At 44.5% G+C, this 14,215-nt stretch overlaps 2 protein-coding genes across 2 annotated transcripts; one reads left to right on the forward strand and one right to left on the reverse strand.

The window, feature by feature from the left end:
* The first annotated feature begins 6,325 nt into the window (after nucleotides 1-6,325).
* LOC123157611 (uncharacterized) lies at nucleotides 6,326-8,048 on the forward strand. The gene is made up of 3 exons (XM_044575874.1): nucleotides 6,326-6,739; nucleotides 6,988-7,204; nucleotides 7,619-8,048. The coding sequence occupies exons 1-3, from the start codon at nucleotides 6,326-6,328 to the stop codon at nucleotides 7,975-7,977; spliced, it is 990 nt and encodes a 329-aa protein (XP_044431809.1). The 3' UTR covers nucleotides 7,978-8,048.
* Nucleotides 8,049-10,129: 2,081 nt separating this feature from the next.
* On the reverse strand, nucleotides 10,130-12,417 carry LOC123159864 (uncharacterized). The gene is made up of 3 exons (XM_044577677.1): nucleotides 11,779-12,417; nucleotides 11,365-11,598; nucleotides 10,130-10,727 (listed from the first exon to the last, which is right to left on the reverse strand). Exons 1-3 carry the CDS (start codon nucleotides 12,363-12,365, stop codon nucleotides 10,256-10,258), a joined length of 1,293 nt encoding a protein of 430 aa, XP_044433612.1. The 5' UTR covers nucleotides 12,366-12,417; the 3' UTR covers nucleotides 10,130-10,255.
* Nucleotides 12,418-14,215: the final 1,798 nt, after the last annotated feature.

Below are 14,215 nucleotides of genomic sequence, written 5' to 3' on the forward strand. Positions count from 1 at the left end.
TGCGCTAGGCGCGACCCACCATTGGGGCCCGCCAAACGCGCACCAGTGTGTGTGTTCGTAACCTTGTTCTTGCTGCTGTTCTTGTCCAAAAGGTTGGAGGTTGTCCTTGGTTTCTTTGGTTCTTGTTTAGACGAGGGGCTCGCTGGTACTACTCCCGTCGTTACCTCTGCTTGATCATTCTGCGGATTTGACGCATCCAGAGCTATGAGGAGGGGAATAGATACTCCCCCTTTTCTGTTCATGTTCGCCTCTCCCATCACAGAGTCAACCGCTGATTTTGGGTCGACCTGCATCTCCCCTTCGTAGTTCTGGCTACGCTGACCCTGACCACGTCCACCACGGCCTCCTTTGGCGTTGCCTCTGCCACCTGCACCTCTGCCGCCTCGGCCTGCCTTGCCCTCACCCGGGCCTTGCCCAGGTCTGCGGAACCAGGAGGCATGTAGATCCTTGAAAAGTAGGGCTTTGGGTTCATGGACACCATCTCCACACTCTTTGTGCATGTGGCCCAAGTGACCACAGACTACGCACCAATCCGGCAGTCTCTCATATTTGACACGAAAGATCTCCCGTTTCTTCTTCTTGACGAGCGAAACTGCATTCTTGAGCGGCTCCGTGACGTTTATCTTCACGCGGACACGCACGAAATTGCCTTCGAAGTCTTGATACCTCGGTTCATGGTAGATATATTCGCCAATGGTCACAACCAGGGATTGATCAAAGGGAAATAACCGTCAGGGAAATCATGAATTTGAGCCCAGATTTCCACCTTGTCGAGAGCAACCGCAGACGGCCTGGTGAACCCATCATAGGGCTCGACCACCACTGTTTTCCCTTTGTATTGCCAAGGGCCCTCCTCCATGACTCTCTCCCAGTCTCCAAGGCACATGAACTGCACGGTGTATAGGTTATCCTCGAGGGGGAGGATCTTGACTTCTTGAGCGAGATCCCACGCCGCCCTCATATTCCAGTAGAACCAGTACTGGCCAGCTTTGTCTGTGTGTACGCGGACGATCGCCATCCACCTGACAGCTGCCTCTGGCAGGTCATCGTCCTCAACCATCACATCCTGGATATTGCCTTTGTTTAACCCAAGCTCTTCTATCATGGACTCCAGATTGGTCACCCCTGATCCTGAAGCCCCGGTCGCCATTAGATCTCTTGCCCATGGAAAAGTTACGCGGGCGGGGTGTTCCCTACCGCCGACAACACCCCCGTGCTGCCGGAGCACCAGGCTCCGAATGACGATGGTGGGTACAGCGGAGAGGATCGGATCTCAACAGGAGAAGTGATCACCGTCGCCGCCCCGAGAGGAGAGGGAACCCTAACTTAAGGGAGCAACTAGTTTCGTGATTTAGTAAAAAAATATTTATTAAAAAAAACGATGAAACATTCTTCGGCCCACTTTACACATTTTGGAACTGCAAGGCCCATTGAATTCCTATGGTGCAGATCGATGCGACGCTCTGACACGTTAAGCAGAGAGGCCGCAATCTTTCTCCCCTCACGTTAGGGTTTACGTTCCTCTCGGCGGCGGCGATTTTTCGCCCCAGGTAGAGATTCAATCTCCCCTTCCCTCCTCTCCCCGCCAGCGCCGGCGTGCCGATGGCGGGGATCGAGGGCCCTAGGGACACTACCGCTAACGGAACAGAAACCTCGGGCAAGAGATCAATGGATGATGGAGCTTCAGGATCAGGCTCGGGTACGTCTGCCTCCGACTTGGAGGCTATGATGGAAGAACTGGGTTTGAAGGAGGACGATCTGGAGGATGTGGTGATCGAAGACGATGAGCTTACTGGGGAGGCCACGCGCTGGATGGCCATTGTTAGGGTTCACATGGACAGGACGTACAGCCAATACTGGTTCTTCCGAAACATGAAGGCAGCCTGGGACTTGGCGAAGGAGGTTAAGATCAGGCCACTTGAAGATAATTTGTACACAATGCAGTTTGGATGTCTTGGTGATTGGGAACGGGTGATGGAGGACGGACCATGGACCTTCAAAGGGAAAACGGTGGTGTTAGCTTTTTATGATGGATTCATGAAGCCATCGTCAATAGAGCTTAACAAGATTGATATCTGGATACAGATCCATGACCTCCCTGATGGCTTCTACCCCAAGATCAAGGCACTTTCAGCTACTGTAGGAGAATTTATCTTTGCTGAACCAAAATCCCAGGACTTTGAAGGGAATTTTGCTAGGGTTAGGGTAAGGATCGATGTGACAAAGCCGCTTAAGAATGCAGTGTCACTTGTTATCAAGAAGAAAGAAGGCCTCTAGAGGGTGATCTTCAGAGTTAAATACGAACGGCTGCCTGACTGGGTGCGCCGTTTGTGGATACTTGGGACATCTGTATAAAGAGTGCGGTGATGGGATACACCCACCAAAAGCTTTGGTTTTTAAGGACTTGAAAGCTTCATGGTTCAGAGGACCGGGAAGAGGCCCGGGGGAAGGAAGAGGCCAAGGAGAAAACAATGGAGGAGGAAGAGGGAATGGCAGAGGCCGGGCTGGAAGAGGACGCGGCCGAGGCTCTTCTCAGGCGCATTCTATGGAAGAATACATGGAGGATGATACAGTCAATATCGCTTCCGATGTGGCTATGAGTGACGCAGAAAATAACAGGAAGAGAGGCGGTATGACAAGTGAAGCCAACTCACCCGTGATTCGGGTGCAGACAAGTAGCAAGGCCTCCCCGTTGCTGCTTCCGCCTCCACAGGTACCGCCCAGCCCTACTTCAGTACAAGAGGCAAAGAGAACCAACCAGAATTCGAGCACAACAGACAAGAATAGTGGGAAGAGTGCAGTGGCGACCAAAAATCTTGATGCGCATTTGGCGGGCTCCATGACAGGCTCGCGCCTAGCGCAATGAGTCTGCTATGCTGGAACTGTCGCGGGATTGGCAAGCCGCGACAGTTAAAGAGCTTCGTGATCTGACAAGGCAACTTGCCCCCTCTGTACTTTGTATCCTTGAAACCCAAATAGAGGGAACTAGAGTCGAGAATTTGGCTGGCTCATTAGGTTTTGATAAGAGTTTTGCTGTTAGTAGCTCTGGTAGAAGTGGTGGACTAGGTATGTTTTGGAATGAAGAAATAAAGCTTGAGGTTATCGGTTATTCCAAGTATCACATTGATGCAGTTATTAATGATTTGATGGATGTTAAAACAAGAGTTACTTTCGTTTATGGAGGAGCCCAAGCAAATGAAAGATATAAGACATGGGACACGCTTAGGGGAATTGTCGGCTCTAACAAGTTACCCTGGCTGGTCTTAGGTGATTTCAACGAAGTGCTTCATGCACATGAACATGATGGAGTAGGGAACAGGAGTCAAGCACAGATGGATGCATTTAGGGATGCACTGGACACGTGCGGCCTATCCGATATTGGGTATAGTGGCAATGACTGGACTTTTGAACGGAAGATGGTAGGAGGGACGTACACCAAAGTGAGACTGGATAGAGGCGTCGCTAATCCAGCCTGGGCCATTGCATTCCCCACAGCCAAGTTGGAGCACAAACTTGCTGCTACAAGTGATCACATCCCACTTCACGTAAAGTACATGCATGAGGATGCATGCCATCGGGCCCCGCGTCCTTTTAAATATGAGTTAGCCTAGGAAAGAGATCCTGGCCTGGCTCTGCTGGTGGATTCTGCATGGGCATCTGGCGCGGCCGATTCGGTGCTCTCCATAAGCGACAAGCTTCGGTCGCTGTCATCTGCCCTGGCCGGGTGGGACAGAGCACATTTTGGCAACGTGCGGCGCGAGATCCAACAGCTATAGCGACAGCTACAGGAGTTACACGATATTCGAGGAAGATCTGGTCCTAGTCATGTGGAATTAAAAACAGTAGAAAGATTGATAGAATTATTTCACAGAGAGGAAATTCTATGGAGACAACATGCTCGTATTGAGTGGCTCATGCATGGCGATAAGAACACGTATTTTTTCCACCTACGGGCGAGTAGACGGAGGAGGAAAACCAGATAAAGTCACTTTTAAAAGAGGACGGGTCGGCGACAGAAAATGTTGGGGAGATGGAGAATTTGACTACAGCTTTTTATCAACACCTGTATACGTCAGAGGGGGTCCAAGACATGGAGCTGGTTTTGGACACTGTACCGACCAAAGTGACCCAAGATATGAATGATATGTTAAACGCCCCATATAGCCAAAAAGAAGTGAAGACTGCCTTGTTTCAAATGTTCCCGGCTAAGGCACCTGGGCCTGATGGCTTTCCGGCTCACTTCTTCCAACATCATTGGGATACATGTGGGGATGACGTAACCAAGGTGGTCGTGAAAATGGTGGAGGGCAACGAGTCGGCTGAATGCATCAACGAGACTAGTTTGGTCCTAATACCCAAGGTGAAAAACTCTACACACTTGTCTCAGTTTCGTCCTATTAGCTTGTGTAACGTTCTATACAAAATCGCTTCCAAGGTGATCGCTAATAGACTGAAAACAATTCTACCTGATATAATATCTGAGGAACAATCCGCTTTTGTGCCTGGAAGAATGATCACAGACAACATCATTACAGCTTATGAGTGTTTGCATTTTATGAAGCGCAATAAGGCTAAGAAGAACCAATCTTGCACCCTCAAGCTTGACATGATGAAAGTGTATGACAGGGTTGAATGGCCTTATTTGAGGGCAATTATGATGAAGCTGGGTTTCAATGAGCGGTGGATTGATATAGTAATGAGCCTGGTAACAACTGTCAAATTCTCAGTGTTGTTCAACGGCAAGAAACTTCAACAGTTTGAGCCATCTAGAGGAATCATACAAGGGGATCCAATTTCTCCGTATTTGTTCTTGATAGCAGCAGAGGGCCTTTCGTGCCTCCTCAAATCAAAAAGTGAGTCATCCAATGTGACTGATCTACAGGTGGCTGCTATGGCGCCTCCGGTGAACCATTTTCTATTCGCAGATGACAGTCTGCTGTTCTTCAAGGCAAATAATGCGGAGTCAAGTGAGGTGTACCATGCTCTGAATATCTATTGTCAGGCAACCGGCCAACGTATAAACTATGCCAAATCTTCTATATACTTCAGCAAAGGTGTGCCAGATACGGTCAGACAGGAGATAAAAGATACCTTACGGGTACCCAACGAAACTCTTATCGAGAAGTACTTGGGAATGCCTTCTGACATGGGCAGCTCCAAGAACGGCACGTTCAAGTATCTAAAAGATAGGCTTTGGAGTAAGGTACAAGGTTGGGTAGAGCGCACAATGTCCACGGCAGGGAAGGAGGTTCTAGTTAAATCTGTGGCACAAGCGATGCCTGTTTTTTCAAAGTCATGTTTTAAGCTACCGAGGGGACTTTGTGAACATCTCAATATGCTCATCAGAAAATTTTGGTGGAGGAGTAAAGAGGGCAAGAGGAAACCTCATTGGGTGTCCTGGGAGACCATGACTCAACCTAAAGACATGGACGGTCTGGGTTTTAAGGATTTTGAACTCTTCAACCTTGCCATGCTAGCCAGGCAAGCATGGCGGCTACTGCAATATCCTGATTCTCTTTGTGCCCGAATCCTGAAAAGCATATACTACCCAGCAAGTGACATCCTTGAAGCGGAACTGGGAGGACATCCGAGCCAAGTATGGCGGGCTATGATCGAGGGAAGGGATGTCCTAAAGCAGGGTCTTGTCAAAAGGATTGGTAATGGCGAAACCACTCTTATATGGGAACATAACTGGCTGCCCCGGGAGGAGTTTCTTCGGCCCCTTGGATGTTGTGTTCAAAACCCACCCACAAAGGTTTCTGAGCTGATTGTCAGGGCTACAGCTTCATGGAACAGAGAACTAGTTCAAAGCACCTTCTTGCATATGGACGCAGAGATCATCCTTGGAATACCTCTTTGCACGCGCAATCTAGATGATTTCTAGTCCTGGCATTATGAAAGGCATGGTTCCTTCACGGTTAAATCAGCATACAAGATGCTTGTGGCGACCAAACAGAGAAGGGAGGCGTGGTTAAACGGAGAAGCTGGTCCATCCAACGCAAGGGCAGAGAAGGATGAGTGGAAGTATCTCTGGAAAACAGCAGTCCCTGGGAAGATCCATATGTTCCTATGGAGGTTATCTAAACACTCACTCCCGACCAATGATGTTCGAGCTCATCGTCATATGGCCACCTCAAGCACCTGCGGCCTGTGTGGGGTTCAGGACTCTTGGAGGCACTCTCTCCTTGAGTGCACATCGTCGAGAAGCGTTTGGGCACTAGCGGAAGAAGAGATCACACATAAAATCACGTCCAATAGTGAACCAAAGGCGAAGAGCTGGCTTTTTACAATAATGGGGTTGCTGACACACGAACAGTTTATCACAATGGCTGTCACCCTTTGGTCCATATGGCATGCCCAGCGAAAAGCTATCCATGAAGCAATATTCCGGAGCCCTCAAGTAACCCATGGCTTTATCGAGAGGTACCTGCAGGATCTGGCGATCATACAAAATACAGGCAAGAATCAGAGAACAAGTGTCGCGGGCCCACGACCAGTTCATCCGAAACCAAAAAAACCCCCGCCGGGACACCACAAAATCCATGTTGATGCGGGTGTTCGAGTGTGGAGAGGTGGATCAGCGGTAGCAGTCTGTAGAGATGAAGATGGCAACTACATTGGAAGCTCGGCCCTGGTAGTTGAAGGAGTTTATGATCCCCCTACTTTGGAGGCAATAGCATGTCGTGAAGCTTTGGCCCTGGCAGATGATCTGGGCATTCATCACTTCACCGTGGCATCGGTCTGTCGACAGGTCGTGCTAGATATCGACAGAAGGGCACGCGGGCATTATGGCGCTGTCATCAACGAGATCAACATCAAAACTTCTACTTTTTCCTGTAATTTTTCTTTCGAAAGTCGTGCTGCAAACTATGAAGCACATCGCTTAGCTAAATTTGCGCTTTCTAGAGGTCCGGGCCGCCATGTCTGGTATGGTGTTCCTCATGACCAACTTTGTATCCCACTTCATGTGGAGTTTGATGAATAAAGCAGGTTTTTTTACCCCTAAAAAAAAAAGCAGAGAGGCCGCAAGAAAATGGAAGCAGCAGCAGCACGAGCGCGACCACGAATGGCGTCGACCTCAAGATTGTGCCGCCGGCCGGCTTCCTCCTCCACCGCCGCGCCGCCGTCCCCAGCGCCCCTATTCTCCGGGGGAGGAGCGCGAGCGGGCGGTGCGGCCTCGCCATCTTGGTTTCGTCCTCCAATGGTAGATCTGCCGTTACCTGCTCCCCCTTCTTGCATTTCTCCGTGGAATTGTTTGAGATCTTGCAGTTGAGTTCAATTATAGTAAGATGAGGTGCGAGGAGTCGAATTTTATATATGGTCCATTCTGAAGCCACAGCGGTTCAGTTGAATCCGGTAAGATTTAATTCCAACTTCTTCGCTAATTATCCTGAGCTGGCAAAATTAGAGATCCATTTGGAGTGGAATCGCATGTAAATGGTGTCCAATTGGGCGTTGTTGAGATCCATCATGGTGTTGAATATACATGACAGGATAGTTTCCTTGTGCAATATTCAGTTACAAACTTGTAATTCAGAAGTCTATTTCTGATGTTTAAGTTCAGACTGCGCCCTTGAACATACACTGAAGTAACAATAGCTCATATTTAATGGTGTAGGTGCAGCTGGGCTCTCCCCACTGAGTGACTCGGAGAAGAAAGGCCCTGTGGTGATGGAGATCCCGCTGGAAAATATCCGGACGCGTGCCAATGATCCTGATGAGGTGCAGAAGCTCATGGACAGCATCCGTGTCATCGGCCTCCAAGTACCAGTGGGCATCTTTTCCTTTAACATTAATTTTTACCAAAATTATTTTCTTTTAGTTCATAAGTTAAATTATGTCAGAACTGGAATTTTCTTATGTGGAATTAAGTACATACAAATAAAGTTATATACAGAGCTAATACATGGCCGAACACTACTACTGAATTCAGTGATCTCCATACAGTTGTCTAGAGGATGTTTGTGCTATGGTTGATTGAGTATGCGCGTCAATATTCAAGTTGGGTTGTTTACATGCATGTTCTGCGGTACACCGTCACAAAGTATAAATGCATTTTTTGTCCACGAGATCCGGCACTATTATGTCTAGAATGAGTTTTCCTTAGCTCATTTTGACATGTGAAGTCTATTCACCTGTGCTCCTCTAAATCAGTCTTAGTTCAAAGGAAGTGTGCCCTTTATGCCCGGATCAGTGGCTTTATAATTTCAATAGCGGCTCTATTATGTCTAAGATTGGATCTAATCTACGTCTAAACTAGGGTTTTACTTCTGCTGTCTTGGCCGTTGAAGTAGAAGGTGCCCCCTTCTGGTTCCGGCACATGGGTATTCATACCCGGTCTTGAGTCGGTTGGACGCCTTTCCTTCCTGGTCTCCTGGTTGCAAACGCCTTGAGCCTCCCAATCTTGATCTCTGAATGGTGGACGTCTCGGCCTCTTACCCGTGTGACAGGCGAACTCCCTTTCGCCTGAGGCCTTGACATTAAGGAAGGAGGGGCTGTTATAGATGTTCTCTTTAGCATACAAGTTTTCGCCTTTTAGAGGTAAGATTAAGGGTTTGAGCGACTCTGAACAGGGCCTGGCATGATGCGGTATGTGGAATTTCAACTTCCCACCGACATAGACCAGGGCTGGTGAGTTGAGATTCCACACATTAACGACCAACATCACAATGATGAGACCAAATCAATGCATTAATCAAGATCGAGTAGCTCACATCACTCAACCTCTCTAGGAGGCACTTTTTAAAACAGGTAACTAAAATTAGTATATAACGGTAGACAACAATAAGTCTATAGTTCAGTAAAGAAAACTAAACCTGTAAATCTGTATCTATTAATTCATATCGGAACCCTTGCTGAAGCAGTATACATGACATAAGCAACATGCACGCATAAAAACCGTGCAAAGACAAAAAAAAAGACCTACTTGGGGAAAACGACAAGGACGTAACAAATGATTGAGTGTCTTTCTTCCTTTTCCTGAAGCACCCGTTTTTGTGGAATTGCTTATTGATGACCGAATTGCTTCAATAGCACCTCCACCTCATTATCTTGGTCTAGCGGCATCTCTCACTTCGCCATCTCAGCCTCCTACTCATTCTTCTCAACTGTCCGTACTTCCAATATGTCCTTCCATGTCTCCATCTATTAGTATACTGATTACAGACTCCCCATAAATCCTCATGTTAATGGGAGAAATACGAGAGATATGAGCCAACGGTCCAATCTACAGTGGCGCAAATGAACTTCAGGGGGACTGGATATGAGCCAAAAGAAGGTAAGGAAAACACTATCCAATGCTTCTTATGAAATGACCCATTCTGATAAATGTTCATCTACTAATTTCTTCTTTTGGCTATCTCTGCCATTTCATATATAATCTTCCAAGCCTACGTCCCAACCTAGGTCTCTAGAGCAAGAACTTAACATGAAAATACCTCAATAAATGCCAATCGTACCCCTGATCTCTTTATTCTCCATTCTCAAAGACACAAATTTAATATTATGGAGAGTGTTGGGATTTAAAATGATGGTGAGGGTAAGGTTTTTATAACTGATTGGTTTCTCTGTTTGACTCCCTAGTGACAAACTGCGAACTATAGTGACGGTGAAATATGAAATCCTAAATTTAATTTATATCAAATATATCATTCTATCATCATATTTATATATATAGGCATTACATTGCCGCAACGTAGCAACACCACACAATATTAATTACTAGCGGCTCTTGGACCAAAAACGGGAAGAGCCAACATGCATGCTTTAGATAACTAGTGTTAGTATAGTAGGATCTGACTATCGAGTAGAAGGTCTGATTTTCAAGTAATTCGGTAACTGAATCTTATTTGATTTAGTCAACGAATATTTAACTTTTTGCTAAGATTCCTGTGCTTTTTCATGGGGTGATTGCGATCTCGTAATGTAGGCAAATTATGATACAACAGTCAGGGCCACGTATTGAGACAACATGTGCGCTTTCATATGGTAATACAACAATAATCTATAGTCTTACAAAATAAGGGAGATGACAAACACTTTTTTTAGCATGTCAAACACTATTAAGATGATGAGATTATCGAAGGTGAAATATTTTTTATATATGGAAGCAGAGCTATTTATTCACTTATTAAACACATATGCGGGCCATAATGTCTTGTTGCCATCTTTAGGAGGACAGTCCGTTTATTCATGGGACACATGCCTGGCTGGTATTCCAAACATGGCCCAAGCCTGCGGATCTACTACATCTTGTTCATGCATTGCCAAGATAAAAATAAGCTGACCCTTGTTGGCCATCAGGCACATAGTTTCCTACCCCGTCCATTACAGCTGCAGTAGAACCCATCATCTGCTGCTCACTCCACATTGGCTGCTGACCCACTTGTTGATTATATATGGAAGGGGAGCACTGAGCTAGGTTGTTCATGACTGTGAACGAGCTCGTCGGAGCCTGCAACCTAAAGCTTGGGTCATTGTTGAGGACGGTGAAAGAAAGGGTTTGCCGAGGGGAAGAACTATTATTTGTTGCCAATAGCTCGGTGTCATGGAGCGTGACATCATTGATGCTGTAACGCTTTGTCCCTGATGATGCCTTTTTCTCTATTCTCTTGAAAAACTTTTGTGCATGGCTTGAAACTTGGACAGGGGTCTTAGTGGTGACGAAGTGCTTGGATATGTTTTTCCAGTCGCCACGACCATAGACTTCCAGCCCATAAAGAAATGACCTGTGGACATAATGTTCAAAAGAATTCTTAGGTTAAATTGTTTACTGAAAGATGAATCATGCAGTTGTTTTATTGAAGCACCTAGTATAGATTGAAGCAAAGTACCTATTTGACAGGTTCGAACCACTACAACAACACATGCTTATTTTTGTTGATTTACGAGTATGGGATAGAATGCATGTATATCAGAAATCCATAAGTGAACGAACATTTTGTAACATATTGATAACTGAAAGATATTACAATTTCAAATTATCAAACCTCTATTTTTCTATAGCGAAATGACAATCATTAAAGGTTATTGATCTGTTTGATTGGGATGATTGGGACAAGACGTACCATATTGGAATTTAATGTCCTGTTTAACCGCCTTTCTATTTTCTAATCAAAGTCCAACACATAAAAAATTTAGGGCAGAAAGAAAGTTCATCAATATCTAATTTGCAGAGATTAGTATTTATCAAAAATGTAAATTGTAAACGTCTATACATACGATTAGTAAAGTGCAATATCGTTGCAAATTTAACATACCTGCCTCATAAAATTAATTTGCAGACGTGCTTAATTATCATATGTTGATTTTAAATAAACAACAACTAAAACTACATGATAACGAAGAATATAGGGATCGACTAACTTGTGTTCCTCTTTGGTCCAAAACTTTCGTTGATGTGGGGTTACAAATGGTCGATCATTGGAAGTATTGTTCTCCAAGACCACCATTTTGTTCTTGTCTACCATCATCGGAGCCTCCTCCATCTTCCCGATTCTTGTATCCTCCGGTGCACAATGAAATGAAAATCTATTATCATCCATGGTCATCTCCTCATCCTCTTGTACCTCAAAGTTTTCATTAACAAGGCCACCCATGCTGTAAATAGAAATTGACAGTGTCCATGTGTACAGTTAGTAAAGTACAATATCATCACAAACATAAGCTGATGTTCTCACATAATAAATTGGCACACCATTCTTTATTAGTATATGTTCACTGAAAACAAACAACAATTAAAACTACATGACAAAGAAGAGTATACAACCGTGGACGAACCTGTGTTCCTCATCGGTCCAAAACCCCCATTGATGTGGGGTAATAACTGGTTGATCTATGGAAATATTGTTCTCCAACACCTCCATCTTGTTGTTGCCTACCATCAGCGGTGCCTCACCCGTCAACGCGATACTCGTATCCTCCATTGCACAACCAAAGGACAATCCATTATTGTCCATGATTGTTGTCTCCTCCTCTCCTACCCCAAAGTTTTCATTCGCATGGTCACCCATGGTGTAGACACCGTGTGTGCTGCTAGCACCATTCTCCTCCTTCGGTAGCTCATAGTTACCGTTGATAGGGTCACAAAAGGTGAAAATGTTTTGTGGGCTACCACTAGTAACATGGGTCCCCTCCTTCCGCTGGATCATATGTGTTTCCATGGCGAGATCAACATAAAGATCTATTACCTGTTTCATGGTCTTTGAAGGGAACAATGCATGGAGAGAATTCACGATGTAGTTGTGCTTCTTATTCTTCTCATCGTTGTCGTCGTACATGATTTTGTTGGTGTTGAGCCTAGCAATGAGTGAGCATGCCTCTTCTACCTCGGATGAGGTCCACCCCTGGTTGACTATTGGATCCATGAGAGATTGGGTAGTTGAACGCTATAGAATTATGAGGACTATGAACTATGAAGATGGGTTATAGCTTGGGGATGGAGACTCGAGAGTAAGATAGTGTATTTATAGCCATCTTGTGTGCAGTCCTACTTTTGCTAATTAATTTGTCACATTGATAGTTTGTCGGTCCATACAAAAGTAGATTGAACTATAGTTAAGATATTGCTTATGACCCTTTGAGGAACATGCCAAACTATTCTATGTTGACCTTGACATTGTGTCTTTGTTTGATTGATTTATTTATTTTGCCAATACAAATAGTTGCCGCAGGCCTCCAAATATACGCAAGAAGATTGCTAGAAACAACACACGCAGGCCTATTGAGTATTCATCAATTTTGATCTAGATAGATAGAACACGCATCTTGTGCGCATGCATGACATGTGCTCTCATCTTAGAGTGCAAGACTCAAACCATGGTGTCCGCCGCTCTCAAATATGCATAGCACACAGGATATATCCATTCGGTTTTGGCTTCTAGTGACACATGCATCAATGGAGTTTTACTGCATACATATGTGCGATAAATGCAAATAATTGATTAATATCTTCCCATGATAACTAGGCTACATATATGATACACACATTACCAGCAAAGGTAAACATATATTTTCTCTTAATTTTGGTGACTGCTTCCCACATCGAGCGCACAAAATTCCATCTATAGGCAGATTTCTTGGCTTAGGTCATTTAATGGCACTTCAAGGTATAAAGGTTTAATACATGGGCCAATCAATTGTGTATGTATAAGCATATCTTTTTTATATCTCTACTAATTAAAAATAAACGTAAGGTTCTCATTTCACCTCTCCTTCGTCCAACCTTGCTTATATACGTTCCATTTTTTCCTTCTCCTCTTTGATTTTTTCCTCCCATCTTTGATTTTATTTCTCCCATCAATTCTCCCTAAAATAGAATCAATTGTCTCATATTTTATTAACTTACCAAAATTAAAATATATTTTGTTTGGTTAAGTCATTGAATATCTTACCAAATAAGTGATTAACAATAAAATGGCAGATAAATCATGTCGATTGCATACAAGAACTTGCTATGATTTTAGCGCATCAATATAATAATGGACGTGCAGTCACGGGCTAATCTACTAGAATGTTTATACTCCTGTTGCAACGCACGGGCAATTGTCTAGTACAAATATAAATTAATAACCCATGAAGCCAATAAATTTGACACACTTATCTTCCATCTCTCTCTCCCTCCCTCTCTCTCCCCTTCTCCCCTCCTCTCCCCTCCCTCTCTCTCCCCTCCCTCTCCCCCCTCTCTCCCCTTCCCCCCCCCTCTCTCTCTCTCTAAATAATTTCAAGATTTCTACGTGATGCACACAAACATAGAGGTTGCAAAACGAACATGGTTTTTTAAGTGCATGATGCATATTCTAGCTATCATATGGGACTATGTGCATACTCATGCACTCATATGCCGATGTTTCAGCAATGTCCATAAATGGGTTTTTGCTTGGTAGTTTTAAACTAAGTTTTAATAAACTAGATTATAGAAAAGGCTTGTTTTACATCAATGATAACCGGCTTCACAACTATATTTATTTTCTAGTGAAGGCAAAAAATCAGAACGTAGGAGTATTAACTTTCAACTGATTGTTTCGCCAGATTGCTAACTGATAAAATCATAGGAGATTAAATTCTAAAGGTACATTGTATGTTCAGTTTATAATATGGACAACTTTGCCTAATTAATATGAAGCATACCAACACCAAGTCTACATCAGTGGAGCCAGATAGTCATGATAACTAAAGTCGGGAAGTTGCTTGACGTTGCTAGAGATACTGGTGACAA

This window comes from Triticum aestivum, chromosome 7B (genome assembly GCF_018294505.1).
Source record: "Triticum aestivum cultivar Chinese Spring chromosome 7B, IWGSC CS RefSeq v2.1, whole genome shotgun sequence".
NCBI lineage: Eukaryota > Viridiplantae > Streptophyta > Magnoliopsida > Poales > Poaceae > Triticum > Triticum aestivum.